The 13,416-nt window shown below is 43.6% G+C and overlaps 3 protein-coding genes across 5 annotated transcripts; all 3 read left to right on the top strand.

Moving 5' to 3' along the window:
• Nucleotides 1-1,570: 1,570 nt before the first annotated feature.
• Nucleotides 1,571-4,569, top strand: pcdhb (protocadherin b). Its single transcript, XM_034597615.1, has one exon. The coding sequence runs from the start codon at nucleotides 1,672-1,674 to the stop codon at nucleotides 4,180-4,182; it is 2,511 nt and encodes an 836-aa protein (XP_034453506.1). The 5' UTR covers nucleotides 1,571-1,671; the 3' UTR covers nucleotides 4,183-4,569.
• Nucleotides 4,533-12,958, top strand: LOC117769036 (protocadherin alpha-C2-like). Of its 2 annotated transcripts, none has more exons than XM_034597616.1 (2): nucleotides 4,533-4,630; nucleotides 10,456-12,958. In XM_034597616.1, exons 1-2 carry the CDS (start codon nucleotides 4,596-4,598, stop codon nucleotides 12,920-12,922), a joined length of 2,502 nt encoding a protein of 833 aa, XP_034453507.1. In that variant the 5' UTR covers nucleotides 4,533-4,595; the 3' UTR covers nucleotides 12,923-12,958. The 2 variants fall into 2 exon arrangements, with proteins under 2 accessions (XP_034453507.1, XP_034453508.1); XM_034597617.1 differs by lacking the exon at nucleotides 10,456-12,958 and adding an exon at nucleotides 6,690-7,107 and having other exon boundaries at nucleotides 4,592-6,383.
• On the top strand, nucleotides 7,463-9,964 carry LOC117769038 (protocadherin alpha-C2-like). 2 transcript variants are annotated; one of them, XM_034597620.1, is made up of 2 exons: nucleotides 7,463-9,298; nucleotides 9,605-9,964. In XM_034597620.1, exons 1-2 carry the CDS (start codon nucleotides 7,511-7,513, stop codon nucleotides 9,947-9,949), a joined length of 2,133 nt encoding a protein of 710 aa, XP_034453511.1. In that variant the 5' UTR covers nucleotides 7,463-7,510; the 3' UTR covers nucleotides 9,950-9,964. The 2 variants fall into 2 exon arrangements, with proteins under 2 accessions (XP_034453511.1, XP_034453510.1); XM_034597619.1 differs by having other exon boundaries at nucleotides 7,467-9,964.
• Nucleotides 12,959-13,416: the final 458 nt, after the last annotated feature.

Here is a 13,416-nt window from a genome sequence, read left to right as displayed (position 1 = left end):
GGATAGAAAGAGAGATGATAGAAGAGAAGAGGAGAGGATAGAAGAGAAGAGGAGAGGATAGAAAGAGAGAATATAGAAGAGGAGAGTAGAGGATAGAAAGAGAGATGATAGAAGAGAAGAGGAGATGAAAGAAGAGGAGAGGAGAGGATAGAAAGAGAGATGATAGAAGAGAAGAGGAGAGGATAGAAAGAGAGAATATAGAAGAAGAGAGTAGAGGATAGAAAGAGAGATGATAGAAGAGAAGAGGAGATGAAAGAAGAGGAGAGGATAGAAAGAGAGATGATAGAAGAGAAGAGGAGATGATAGAAAGAGAGAATATAGAAGAGGAGAGTAGAGGATAGAAAGAGAGATGATAGAAGAGGAGAGTAGAGGATAGAAAGAGAGTTGATAGAAGAGGAGAGGAGAGGAGAGGATAGAAGAGGAGAGTAGAGGATAGAAAGATTGAATATAGAAGAGGAGAGTGTAGGATAGAAAGAGAGGTGATAGAAGAGGAGAGGAGAGGATAGAAGAGGAGAGTAGAGGATAGAAAGAGAGATGATAGAAGAGAAGAGGATAGAAAGAGAGAATATAGAAGAGGAGAGTAGAGGGTAGAAAGAGAGATGATAGAAGAGAAGAGGAGAGGCTAGAAGAGAAGAGGAGAGGATAGAAAGAGAGAATATAGAAGAGGAGAGTGGAGGATAGAAAGATAGATGATAGAAGAGGAGAGGAGAGGATAGAAGAGGAGAGTAGAGGATAGAAAGAGAGATGATAGAAGAGAAGAGGAGAGGAAAGAAGAGGAGAGGAGAGGATAGAAGAGGAGAGTAGAGGATAGAAAGAGAGATGATAGAAGAGAAGAGGATAGAAAGAGAGAATATAGAAGAGGAGAGTAGAGGGTAGAAAGAGAGATGATAGAAGAGGAGAGGAGAGGATAGAAAGAGAGATGATAGAAGAGAAGAGGAGAGGCTAGAAGAGAAGAGGAGAGGATAGAAAGAGAGAATATAGAAGAGGAGAGTGGAGGATAGAAAGATAGATGATAGAAGAGGAGAGGAGAGGATAGAAGAGGAGAGTAGAGGATAGAAAGAGAGATGATAGAAGAGAAGAGGAGAGGATAGAAGAGGAGAAGAGATGATACAGAGTAGAATGGAATAATTTAGAATAGAACAGAAGCTTAGCACCATCATCTAAAATCATGCCAGGGAGAGGAGGTGTAACAGGAGCCAGACACTTTCTTTTTCTATCAACAAATAAATGTATAATAAATGATGTGTGTGTGCCTTTGATTGTTACACAGTTCTAATGACAATTCACCCAGACACCAAACTTATGGAAGAGGCACTGAGGCACGTAGCATTTTTACTGACAAGGATCAGGATGTATTTAAAATGTTCATGGGAGGAAACTGAAAATCCTCCTTTTACACGCAGGAGAAAGAGTAAAGTGAGTGAACCCTGCTTCATGTCACTGTCAAACAAAGCTGATTCTGAAACAGTTCCTGCGCTGTGTACAGTCTCTGTCACAAGGTGTCACTGTTGACCATTAATGTATAACGCCTCTCTTTAACTGAAGCCATGACACACCCATTCGTAAAGGGAGTAAGACGCAGCTGTCTGGAGGATGAGTGTTTTTTTAATGTTTAATTTAACAACAGAATCCTAAGGTATATTTTTTTAGACCTTAAGTAGAAAACAAGAAATGGCTTTAGATCCTGGATTATTTTTTCCTGGAGATGAAAGGATGAAGGTCTGGGCCACTGTCTTTGTCCTGTGTGCAGTCTGGCCCAGTGCTTTGTCTGTGACGCGCTACTCCATAGCCGAGGAGATGGAGAGGGGCTCTGTTGTGGCCAATCTCGCTGCGGATTTGGGACTTGAGCCCGGAGGTTTGGCCCAACGAGAGGTAAAACTTGATATTTTCACCAACAAGAAATATCTAGATTTTAACAAAAAGACCGGGGAGCTGTACATCGTGGAAAAGATGGACAGGGAATATCTTTGTCCGGCGAAGCCCACGTCCTGTTTTCTAAAGCTTGACGTGATCATAGAGAGTCCCTTACGCATCTTTAACATAGAGCTCGGAATAACGGACATAAACGACAACGCTCCGCATTTTCGACGGGACAGAGTAGAGCTCGACGTGTCGGAGTCGGCCACGCCGGGAGAGCGGTTCTCTCTGCCTAATGCTGTGGATCCAGATGTGGGCGTTAATACAATAAAAACATACAAGCTCAGTGTCAGTGAACAATTCACCATCGAAATTCAGACGGGCAGTGACGGAACTCAGTATGTGGATTTGGTGTTGACCAAGTCTTTAGACAGGGAGGAGAAAGCTGTTCATAATCTAATATTGACTGCTGTGGACGGCGGAGTCCCTGTGCGCTCTGGCACTGCCAACATCATCGTTAGAGTGCAGGACACAAACGACAACCCTCCTCGGTTTGACAAGCAGACTTACACCGTTAACATGACGGAAAACTCTCCGATCGGAACCTTGGCGATGAAGCTTAACGCCACAGATCTCGACGAGGGTGTGAATTCGGAGATTGTGTACTCGTTCACCCTTTACACGTCAGAGAAGACACAAGATGTCTTTGCTCTAAATCCGAACACGGGGGAAATAACAGTGAAGGGCACTATTGACTATGAAGATATGAAATTCTATGAGATGCACATTGAGGCTAGGGACAAAGGGATTCATCCGTTATTGGGACAGTGTAAAGTGGTCGTCCACGTGACTGATATGAATGACAATTATCCAGACATCACCATACAGTCTGTTAAAAACACAGTGAATGAGAACATCCCAGTAGGAAGTGTCATAGCTCTAGTAGGCATAAGTGACAGAGACAGTGGCGATAATGGAAAAGTGAGCTTATCAATACATCAGCCGATGCCCTTTATTCTAAACAGTTCATCAGAAAGACCCATGCATTATAATCTCATAGTGTCTGAGCCTTTAGATCGTGAAATTGTTCCAGAATATGACATCATACTGGTTGTGACTGATGCAGGGACACCGCCTTTATCTGATAATGAGACAATAACTGTGCATCTGCTTGATATCAATGACAACGCACCACAGTTCCCTCAGTCGTTTAATACGATACGTGTGATGGAGAATAACGCACCTGGGGCCTTGCTCAGTTCACTCACTGCCTTTGACCCTGACCTCCATGAAAACCAGTATCTGGTTTATTTCATCCTAGAGAAGGAGATAGCCAACACCTCCATGTCCATGCTGTTCTCCATCAACCCAGAGAACGGTAATCTTTACGCACTGAAAACTTTTGACTATGAGATCGAGAAGGAGTTTCTTTTCCACATCGAGGCCAGAGACTCTGGTTCTCCTCCACTCAGCAGTAACGTCACCGTCCATATTGTTATTGTGGACCAGAACGACAACGTTCCGGTTATCGTGTCTCCGTGGCGCGCGCACGGCTCAGTGGTGGAGGAGAAGATCCCCAGATCCACAGATAAAGGCTCTCTGGTTGCCAAGGTGATCGCTTTAGACACAGACTCGGTGCACAACTCTCGGATTACCTACCAGTTTCTACAGGTGACTGACGCCACCTTGTTCAGTCTGGACCAATACAACGGAGAGATCCGGACTATGAGGATGTTCAGTTACAGAGATCCACGCCACCAGAGACTGATTGTTGTTGCCAAGGACAACGGGGAGCCCGCTCTCTCTGCTACAGTCACCATCAAGCTGTCCACAGTGGAGACTGTCGTTAAGGCCTACTCTGACATGACTGAGGTGCCTCTAGAGTACGACATCTTCTCAGACCTAAACCTGTATTTGGTGATCGGTCTGGGCTCCGTGTCGTTTCTCCTGCTCATCACCATATTGGTCACCATCGTGCTCAAGTGTCAGAAACCCAAGCCCAGCAATGCGGCTCCTCCCTGCAGGAACAGTGTGATCAGTGAGAGGAACTCCACCATCGCAGATTCCACTCTGGTCTCCAACGATGCCTACTGGTACAGTCTGTTTCTGGCAGAGACCCGGAAAGGAAAGATGGTGGTCAGACAGCCTGTGCCAAAGGGCTCCAGATACATCGTGTCCAGTATACCGAGAGGAACAGGACTCACAGACACTAGCGACTCAGCAGCTTCTACTTTGCAGGTAGGAATTCAAATTACACTTAAAAAATGCCCACATCATTTATCAATATTGAGCCATATGTTGCTATATACTCTGAACATTTTGTAGAAAGCTTCATTAGTTAAGATTAAAAAGGGTGTCAGTAAATCTTATGTTTTCTTTCTGTATTAATCCATTAAAACTCACAATGATAAAATGTTGTTAAAAAAAATAAGGTCATCATATTAGTTATAACAAATATATTAATTTAAAAGTAAAAGGGTGGCGCTGTTACGTTAGTAAAAGCCCAGACCATGAACGTCATGACAGTGACTCGCTGCCATTACGGCAGATCGTGAATCAGCCGGACAGCTGCGTGGTGCTGAAACGCCGCTCGGAAAACACACTCCTAGTTTTTTCAAATAATGCTGGAATATCGTGTGGATTAAAACTATATTAATATGAAAGAGGTCGATGATCATCACAACAAAAGTAAATAATCCTGGATATCTGCATTGAGACTGATCTAAATACGGACAACAATGCGACCCGATGTAACAATGGAGTCTTGCAGAAGGTACGTGCTGCTCGTGGTTCTTGTTCTTTTTTCTTACGTTCGTAACATATCGACATCAGTGACTCATTATTCAATACCCGAGGAAATGAAAGAAGGATCAGTTGTAGCAAACCTCGCTACTGATCTCGGCCTGGACGTGAAAACACTGAATCAGAGGAAGATGCGTCTGGATATCATCACAAATAAGAAATATCTGGATGTGAACAAAGAGACTGGGGAACTGTACATTGTGGAGATGATTGACAGAGAATATCTTTGCCCTTCAAAATCATCAGTTGCATGTTATCTGAAACTGGAAGTAATACTCGAAACCCCATTACGAATATTTAATATTGAGGTAGAAATTCTGGATATGAACGACAACGCCCCACAATTTAGAAGAGACGCGATACACTTAGACATTTCTGAGTCGACGTCAAACGGAGAGAGATTCTCTCTCAGTAATGCAGTTGATCCTGATGTCGGGAGCAACTCGGTGAAAACTTACCATCTGAGTGAAAGCGAACATTTTAATATTGAAGTTCAGACCGGAAGAGATGGGTCGAAATTTGCTGAATTAATCTTAAAAAAGACTTTAGACCGGGAGCAGCAGGCTGTTCATAATTTAATACTCACAGCTGTAGATGGAGGAACACCTGCTCGTTCTGGTACCGTTAATATTATTGTTCACGTTTTAGACACAAATGACAACGCTCCTACGTTTGATAAAGCGATTCATAATATAAAAATACTGGAGAATTCCCCCATAGGAAGTCTTGTTATTCATCTGAATGCAACTGATTTAGATGAGGGGTCAAACTCTGAGGTAATTTACTCATATAGTTTATATACGTCAGAAAAAACGCAGGAAACATTTAATCTGAATCCTTCCACTGGTGAAATTACTATTAAAGGAATGTTAAACTACGAGGACTTCAGGATTTATGATATGGAAGTTATAGCAACCGACCACGGAGCCAATAGTTTATCAGGACAATGTACCATAAAGATTCTGGTTGAAGACATGAATGACAACCACCCAGAAATATCTATTAAATCATTTCAGAGTCCAGTCAATGAAAACATAGAATTAGACACAGTGATCGCTGTGGTTAGTGTCAGTGATAAAGACTCTGGTGACAATGGAGTGGTTGATCTTCGTATTCCAGATAATATGCCTTTCAAACTGAGAGAATCCTCTGATAACTATTATGAATTAGTGGTGTCAGAGCCGTTAGACCGTGAGAAGGTTCCTGAATATGACGTCACTTTCACTGTCACAGACAGAGGTTCTCCTCCTTTATCTGACAACGAAACTATGACTTTAGAGCTGCTGGATATTAATGACAATGTTCCACAGTTCCCTCAGTCGTTTTATACGATACGTGTGATGGAGAATAATGCACCTGGGGCCTTGCTCAGTTCACTCACTGCCTTTGACCCTGACCTCCATGAAAACCAGTATCTGGTTTATTTCATTCTAGAGAAGGAGATAGCCAACACCTCCATGTCCATGCTGTTCTCCATCAACCCAGAGAACGGTAATCTTTACGCACTGAAAACTTTTGACTATGAGATCGAGAAGGAGTTTCTTTTCCACATCGAGGCCAGAGACTCTGGTTCTCCTCCACTCAGCAGTAACGTCAGCGTCCATATTGTTATTGTGGACCAGAACGACAACGTTCCGGTTATCGTGTCTCCGTGGCGCGCGCACGGCTCGGTGGTGGAGGAGAAGATCCCCAGATCCACAGATAAAGGCTCTCTGGTTGCCAAGGTGATCGCACTTGACACAGACTCGGTGCACAACTCTCGGATTACCTACCAGTTTCTACAGGTGACTGACGCCACATTGTTCAGTCTGGACCAATACAACGGAGAGATCCGGACTATGAGGATGTTCAGTTACAGAGATCCGCGCCACCAGAGACTGGTTGTTGTTGCCAAGGACAACGGGGAGCCCGCTCTCTCTGCCACAGTCACCATCAAGCTGTCCACAGTGGAGACTGTCGTTAAGGCCTACTCTGACATGACTGAGGTGCCTCTAGAGTACGACATCTTCTCAGACCTAAACCTATATTTGGTGATCGGTCTGGGCTCCGTGTCGTTTCTCCTGCTCATCACCATATTGGTCACCATCGTGCTCAAGTGTCAGAAACCCAAGCCCAGCAATGCGGCTCCTTCCTGCAGGAACAGTGTGATCAGTGAGAGGAACTCCACCATCGCAGATTCCACTCTGGTCTCCAACGATGCCTACTGGTACAGTCTGTTTCTGGCAGAGACCCGGAAAGGAAAGATGGTGGTCAGACAGCCTGTGCCAAAGGGCTCCAGATACATCGTGTCCAGTATACCGAGAGGCACAGGACTCACAGACACTAGCGACTCAGCAGCATCTACTTTGCAGGTAGGAAATCAAATTACATTTAAAAAATGCCCACATCATTTATCATTATTGAGCCATATGTTGCTATATACTCTGAACATTTTGTAGTACGCTTCATTAGTTAAGATCAAAAAGTGTGTCCTCAAATTTGAGTTTTTTTGTCTGTAATTGTCCATTAAAACTCACAATGATGGAAATTTGTAAAAACAAATACGGTCGTGATACTAAATCTAGCAAAAATCATATTTTAAAAGTAAAAGGGTGGCGCTGTTCCGTGAGTAAAAGCCCAGACCATGAACGTCATGACAGTGACTCGCTGCCATTACGGCAGATCGTGAATCAGCCGGACAGCTCCGTGGTGTTGAAACGCCGCTCGGAAAACACACTCCTAGTCTTTTCAAATATTGCTGGAATTACGTGTGGATTAAAACTATATTAATATGATAGAGGTCGATGGTCATCACAACAAAAGTCAGCAAACCCGGATATCTGCATTGAGACTGATCTAAACACGGACAACAATGCGACCCGATGTAACAATGGAGTCTTGCAGAAGGTACGTGCTGCTCGTGGTTCTTGTTCTTTTTTCCTTCGTTCGTAACATATCGACATCAGTGACTCATTATTCAATACCCGAGGAAATGAAAGAAGGATCAGTTGTAGCAAACCTCGCTACTGATCTCGGCCTGGATGTGAAAACACTGATTCAGAGGAAGATGCGTCTGGATATCATCGAAAATAAGAAATATCTGGATGTGAACAAAGAGACTGGGGAACTGTACATTGTGGAAAAGATTGACAGAGAATATATTTGCAATTACAAGTCGTCCGCATCTTGTTATCTCAGACTGGAGGCAATATTAGACAACCCAGTGCGAATTTTTAATATAGAAGTAGAAATTCTGGATATGAACGACAACGCCCCTCAATTTAGAAGAGACGTAATACACTTAGACATTTCTGAGTCGACGCCAAAAGGAGAGAGATTCTCTCTCAGTAACGCAGTTGATCCTGATGTCGGGAGCAACTCGGTGAAAACTTACCATCTGAGTGAAAGTGAATATTTTAATATTGAAGTTCAGACCGGAAGAGAAGGGACGAAGTTTGCAGAATTTTTCTTGAAAAAGACTTTAGACCGGGAGCAGCAGGCTGTTCATAATTTAATACTCACAGCTGTAGATGGAGGAACACCTGCTCGTTCTGGTACTGCCAGTGTTATTGTTCGTGTATTAGACACAAATGACAACGCTCCTACGTTTGATAAAGCGATTCATAATATAAAAATACTAGAGAATTCCCCCATAGGAAGTCTTGTTATTCATCTAAATGCAACAGATTTAGATGAGGGGTCAAACTCTGACATAATTTACTCTTATAGTTTATATACGTCAGAAAAAACGCAGGAAACATTTAATCTGAATCCTTCCACTGGTGAAATTACTGTGAAGGGAATGTTAAACTACGAGGACTTCAGGATTTATGATATGGAAGTTATAGCAACCGACCACGGAGCCACTAGTTTATCAGGACAATGTACCATAAAGATTCTGGTTGAAGACATGAATGACAACCACCCAGAAATATCTATTAAATCATTTCAGAGTCCAGTCAATGAAAACATAGAATTAGACACAGTGATCGCTGTGGTTAGTGTCAGTGATAAAGACTCTGGTGACAATGGAGTGGTTGATCTTCGTATTCCAGATAATATGCCTTTCAAACTGAGAGAATCCTCTGATAACTATTATGAATTAGTGGTGTCAGAGCCGTTAGACCGTGAGAAGGTTCCTGAATATGACGTCACTTTCACCGTCACAGACAGAGGTTCTCCTCCTTTATCTGACAACGAAACTATGACTTTAGAGCTGCTGGATGTTAATGACAATGTTCCACAGTTCCCTCAGTCGTTTTACACGATACGTGTGATGGAGAATAACGCACCTGGGGCCTTGCTCAGTTCACTCACTGCCTTTGACCCTGACCTCCATGAAAACCAGTATCTGGTTTATTTCATCCTAGAGAAGGAGATAGCCAACACCTCCATGTCCATGCTGTTCTCCATCAACCCAGAGAACGGTAATCTTTACGCACTGAAAACTTTTGACTATGAGATCGAGAAGGAGTTTCTTTTCCACATCGAGGCCAGAGACTCTGGTTCTCCTCCACTCAGCAGTAACGTCACCGTCCATATTGTTATTGTGGACCAGAACGACAACGTTCCGGTTATCGTGTCTCCGTGGCGCGCGCACGGCTCGGTGGTGGAGGAGAAGATCCCCAGATCCACAGATAAAGGCTCTCTGGTTGCCAAGGTGATCGCTTTAGACACAGACTCGGTGCACAACTCTCGGATTACCTACCAGTTTCTACAGGTGACTGACGCCACCTTGTTCAGTCTGGACCAGTACAACGGAGAGATCCGGACTATGAGGATGTTCAGTTACAGAGATCCGCGCCACCAGAGACTGGTTGTTGTTGCCAAGGACAACGGGGAGCCCGCTCTCTCTGCTACAGTCACCATCAAGCTGTCCACGGTGGAGACTGTCGTTAAGGCCTACTCTGACATGACTGAGGTGCCTCTAGAGTACGACATCTTCTCAGACCTAAACCTGTATTTGGTGATCGGTCTGGGCTCCGTGTCGTTTCTCCTGCTCATCACCATATTGGTCACCATCGTGCTCAAGTGTCAGAAACCCAAGCCCAGCAATGCGGCTCCTCCCTGCAGGAACAGTGTGATCAGTGAGAGGAACTCCACCATCGCAGATTCCACTCTGGTCTCCAACGATGCCTACTGGTACAGTCTGTTTCTGGCAGAGACCCGGAAAGGAAAGATGGTGGTCAGACAGCCTGTGCCAAAGGGCTCCAGATACATCGTGTCCAGTATACCGAGAGGCACAGGACTCACAGACACTAGCGACTCAGCAGCTTCTACTTTGCAGGTAGGAAATCAAATTACACTTTAAAAAATGCCCACATCATTAATCATTATTGAGCCATATGTTGCTATATACTCTGAACATTTTGTAGTACACTTCATTAGTTAAGATCAAAAAGTGTGTCCTCAAATCTGAGATTTCCCGTCTGTAATTGTCCATTTAAACTCACAATGATAGAATTTTGTAAAAACAAATACGGTCATGATACTAAATCTCGCAAAAATAATATTTTAAAAGTAAAAGGGTGGCGCTGTTCCGTGAGTAAAAGCCAAGACCATGAACGTCATGACAGTGACTCGCTGCCATTACGGCAGATCGTGAATCAGCCGGACAGCTCCGTGGTGTTGAAACGCCGCTCGGAAAAAACACTCCTAGTCTTTTAAAATATTGCTGGAATATCGTGTGGATTAAAACTATATTAATATGATAGAGGTCGATGGTCATCACAACAAATAATCCTGGATATCTGCATTAAGACTGATCTAAACACGGACAACAATACGATCCTTTGTAACAATGGAGTCTTGCAGAAGGTACGTGCCGCTCGTGGTTCTTGTTCTTTTTTCCTTCGTTCGTAACATATCGACATCAGTGAGTCATTATTCAATACCCGAGGAAATGAAAGACGGATCAGTTGTAGCAAACCTCGCTACTGATCTCGGCCTGGATGTGAAAACACTGAATCAGAGGAAGATGCGTCTGGATATCATCGCAAATAAGAAATATCTGGATGTGAACAAAGAGACTGGTGAACTGTACATTGTGGAAAAGATTGACAGAGAATATATTTGCAATACAAAGTCGTCATCAACTTGCTATCTTAAACTGGAGGTAATACTAGAAAGCCCATTACGAATATTTAATATAGAGGTGGAAATTTTGGATGTAAACGACAACGCCCCACAATTTAGAAGAGACGCGATACACTTAGACATTTCTGAGTCGACGCCAAAAGGAGAGAGATTCTCTCTCAGTAACGCAGTTGATCCTGATGTCGGGAGCAACTCGGTGAAAACTTACCATCTGAGTGAAAGCGAACATTTTAATATTGAAGTTCAGACCGGAAGAGATGGATCTAAATTTGCTGAATTAATCTTAAAAAAGACTTTAGACCGGGAGCAGCAGGCTGTTCATAATTTAATACTCACAGCTGTAGATGGAGGAACACCTGCTCGTTCTGGTACTGCCAGTGTTATTGTTCACGTTTTAGACACAAATGACAACACTCCTACGTTTGATGAAGCGATTCATAATATAAAAATACTGGAGAATTCCCCCATAGGAAGCCTTGTTATTCATCTGAATGCAACGGATTTAGATGAGGGGTCAAACTCTGACATCATTTACTCATATAGTTTATATACGTCAGAGAAAACACAGGAAACATTTTATCTGAATCCTTCCACTGGTGAAATTACTGTCAAGGGAATGTTAAACTATGAGGACTTCAGGATTTATGATATGGAAGTTATAGCAACCGACCACGGAGCCACTAGTTTATCAGGACAATGTACCATAAAGATTCTGGTCGAAGACATGAATGACAACCACCCAGAAATATCTATTAAATCATTTCAGAGTCCAGTCAATGAAAACATAGAATTAGACACAGTGATCGCTGTGGTTAGTGTCAGTGATAAAGACTCTGGTGACAATGGAGTGGTTGATCTTCGTATTCCAGATAATATGCCTTTCAAACTGAGAGAATCCTCTGATAACTATTATGAATTAGTGGTGTCAGAGCCGTTAGACCGTGAGAAGGTTCCTGAATATGACGTCACTTTCACCGTCACAGACAGAGGTTCTCCTCCTTTATCTGACAACGAAACTATGACTTTAGAGCTGCTGGATATTAATGACAATGTTCCACAGTTCCCTCAGTCGTTTTATACGATACGTGTGATGGAGAATAATGCACCTGGGGCCTTGCTCAGTTCACTCACTGCCTTTGACCCTGACCTCCATGAAAACCAGTATCTGGTTTATTTCATTCTAGAGAAGGAGATAGCCAACACCTCCATGTCCATGCTGTTCTCCATCAACCCAGAGAACGGTAATCTTTACGCACTGAAAACTTTTGACTATGAGATCGAGAAGGAGTTTCTTTTCCACATCGAGGCCAGAGACTCTGGTTCTCCTCCACTCAGCAGTAACGTCAGCGTCCATATTGTTATTGTGGACCAGAACGACAACGTTCCGGTTATCGTGTCTCCGTGGCGCGCGCACGGCTCGGTGGTGGAGGAGAAGATCCCCAGATCCACAGATAAAGGCTCTCTAGTTGCCAAGGTGATCGCACTTGACACAGACTCGGTGCACAACTCTCGGATTACTTACCAGTTTCTACAGGTGACTGACGCCACATTGTTCAGTCTGGACCAATACAACGGAGAGATCCGGACTATGAGGATGTTCAGTTACAGAGATCCGCGCCACCAGAGACTGGTTGTTGTTGCCAAGGACAACGGGGAGCCCGCTCTCTCTGCCACAGTCACCATCAAGCTGTCCACAGTGGAGACTGTCGTTAAGGCCTACTCTGACATGACTGAGGTGCCTCTAGAGTACGACATCTTCTCAGACCTAAACCTGTATTTGGTGATCGGTCTGGGCTCCGTGTCGTTTCTCCTGCTCATCACCATATTGGTCACCATCGTGCTCAAGTGTCAGAAACCCAAGCCCAGCAATGCGGCTCCTCCCTGCAGGAACAGTGTGATCAGTGAAAGGAACTCCACCATCGCAGATTCCACTCTGGTCTCCAACGATGCCTACTGGTACAGTCTGTTTCTGGCAGAGACCAGGAAAGGAAAGATGGTGGTCAGACAGCCTGTGCCAAAGGGCTCCAGATACATCGTGTCCAGTATACCGAGGGGCACAGGACTCACAGACACTAGCGACTCAGCAGCATCTACTCTGCAGGTAGGAAATCAAATTACACTTAAAAAATGCCCACATCATTTATTAATATTGAGCCGTATGTTGCTATATACTCTGAACATTTTGTAGTACGCTTCATTAATTAAAATCTAAAAGTGTGTCCGTAAATCTGAATTTTTTTGTCTGTAATTGTCCATGAAAACTCACAATGATAGCAATTTGTAAAAACTAATACGGTCATGATACTAAATCTTGCACAAACAATATTTTTAAAGTAAAAGGGTGGCGCTGTTCCGTGAGTAAAAGCCCAGACCATGAACGTCATGACAGTGACTCGCTGCCATTACGGCAGATCGTGAATCAGCCGGACAGCTCAGCGGTGCTGAAACGCCGCTCGGAAAACACACTTCTACTTTTTTCAAATAATGCTGGAATATCGTGTGGATTCAAACTATATTAATATGATAGAGGTCGAACGTCTTCACAACAACAGTCAATAATCCCGGATATCTCCATTGAGACTGATCTAAACACGGACAACAATGCGACCCGATGTAACAATGGAGTCTTGCAGAAGGTACGTGCTGCTCATGGTTCTTTTTCTTTTTTCCTTCGTTCGTAAC

This window comes from Hippoglossus hippoglossus, chromosome 10 (genome assembly GCF_009819705.1).
Source record: "Hippoglossus hippoglossus isolate fHipHip1 chromosome 10, fHipHip1.pri, whole genome shotgun sequence".
Taxonomy (NCBI): Eukaryota; Metazoa; Chordata; class Actinopteri; order Pleuronectiformes; family Pleuronectidae; genus Hippoglossus; species Hippoglossus hippoglossus.
Note: the sequence above shows the minus strand (reverse complement) of the source record. Positions and strands in the feature narration are given on the sequence as shown.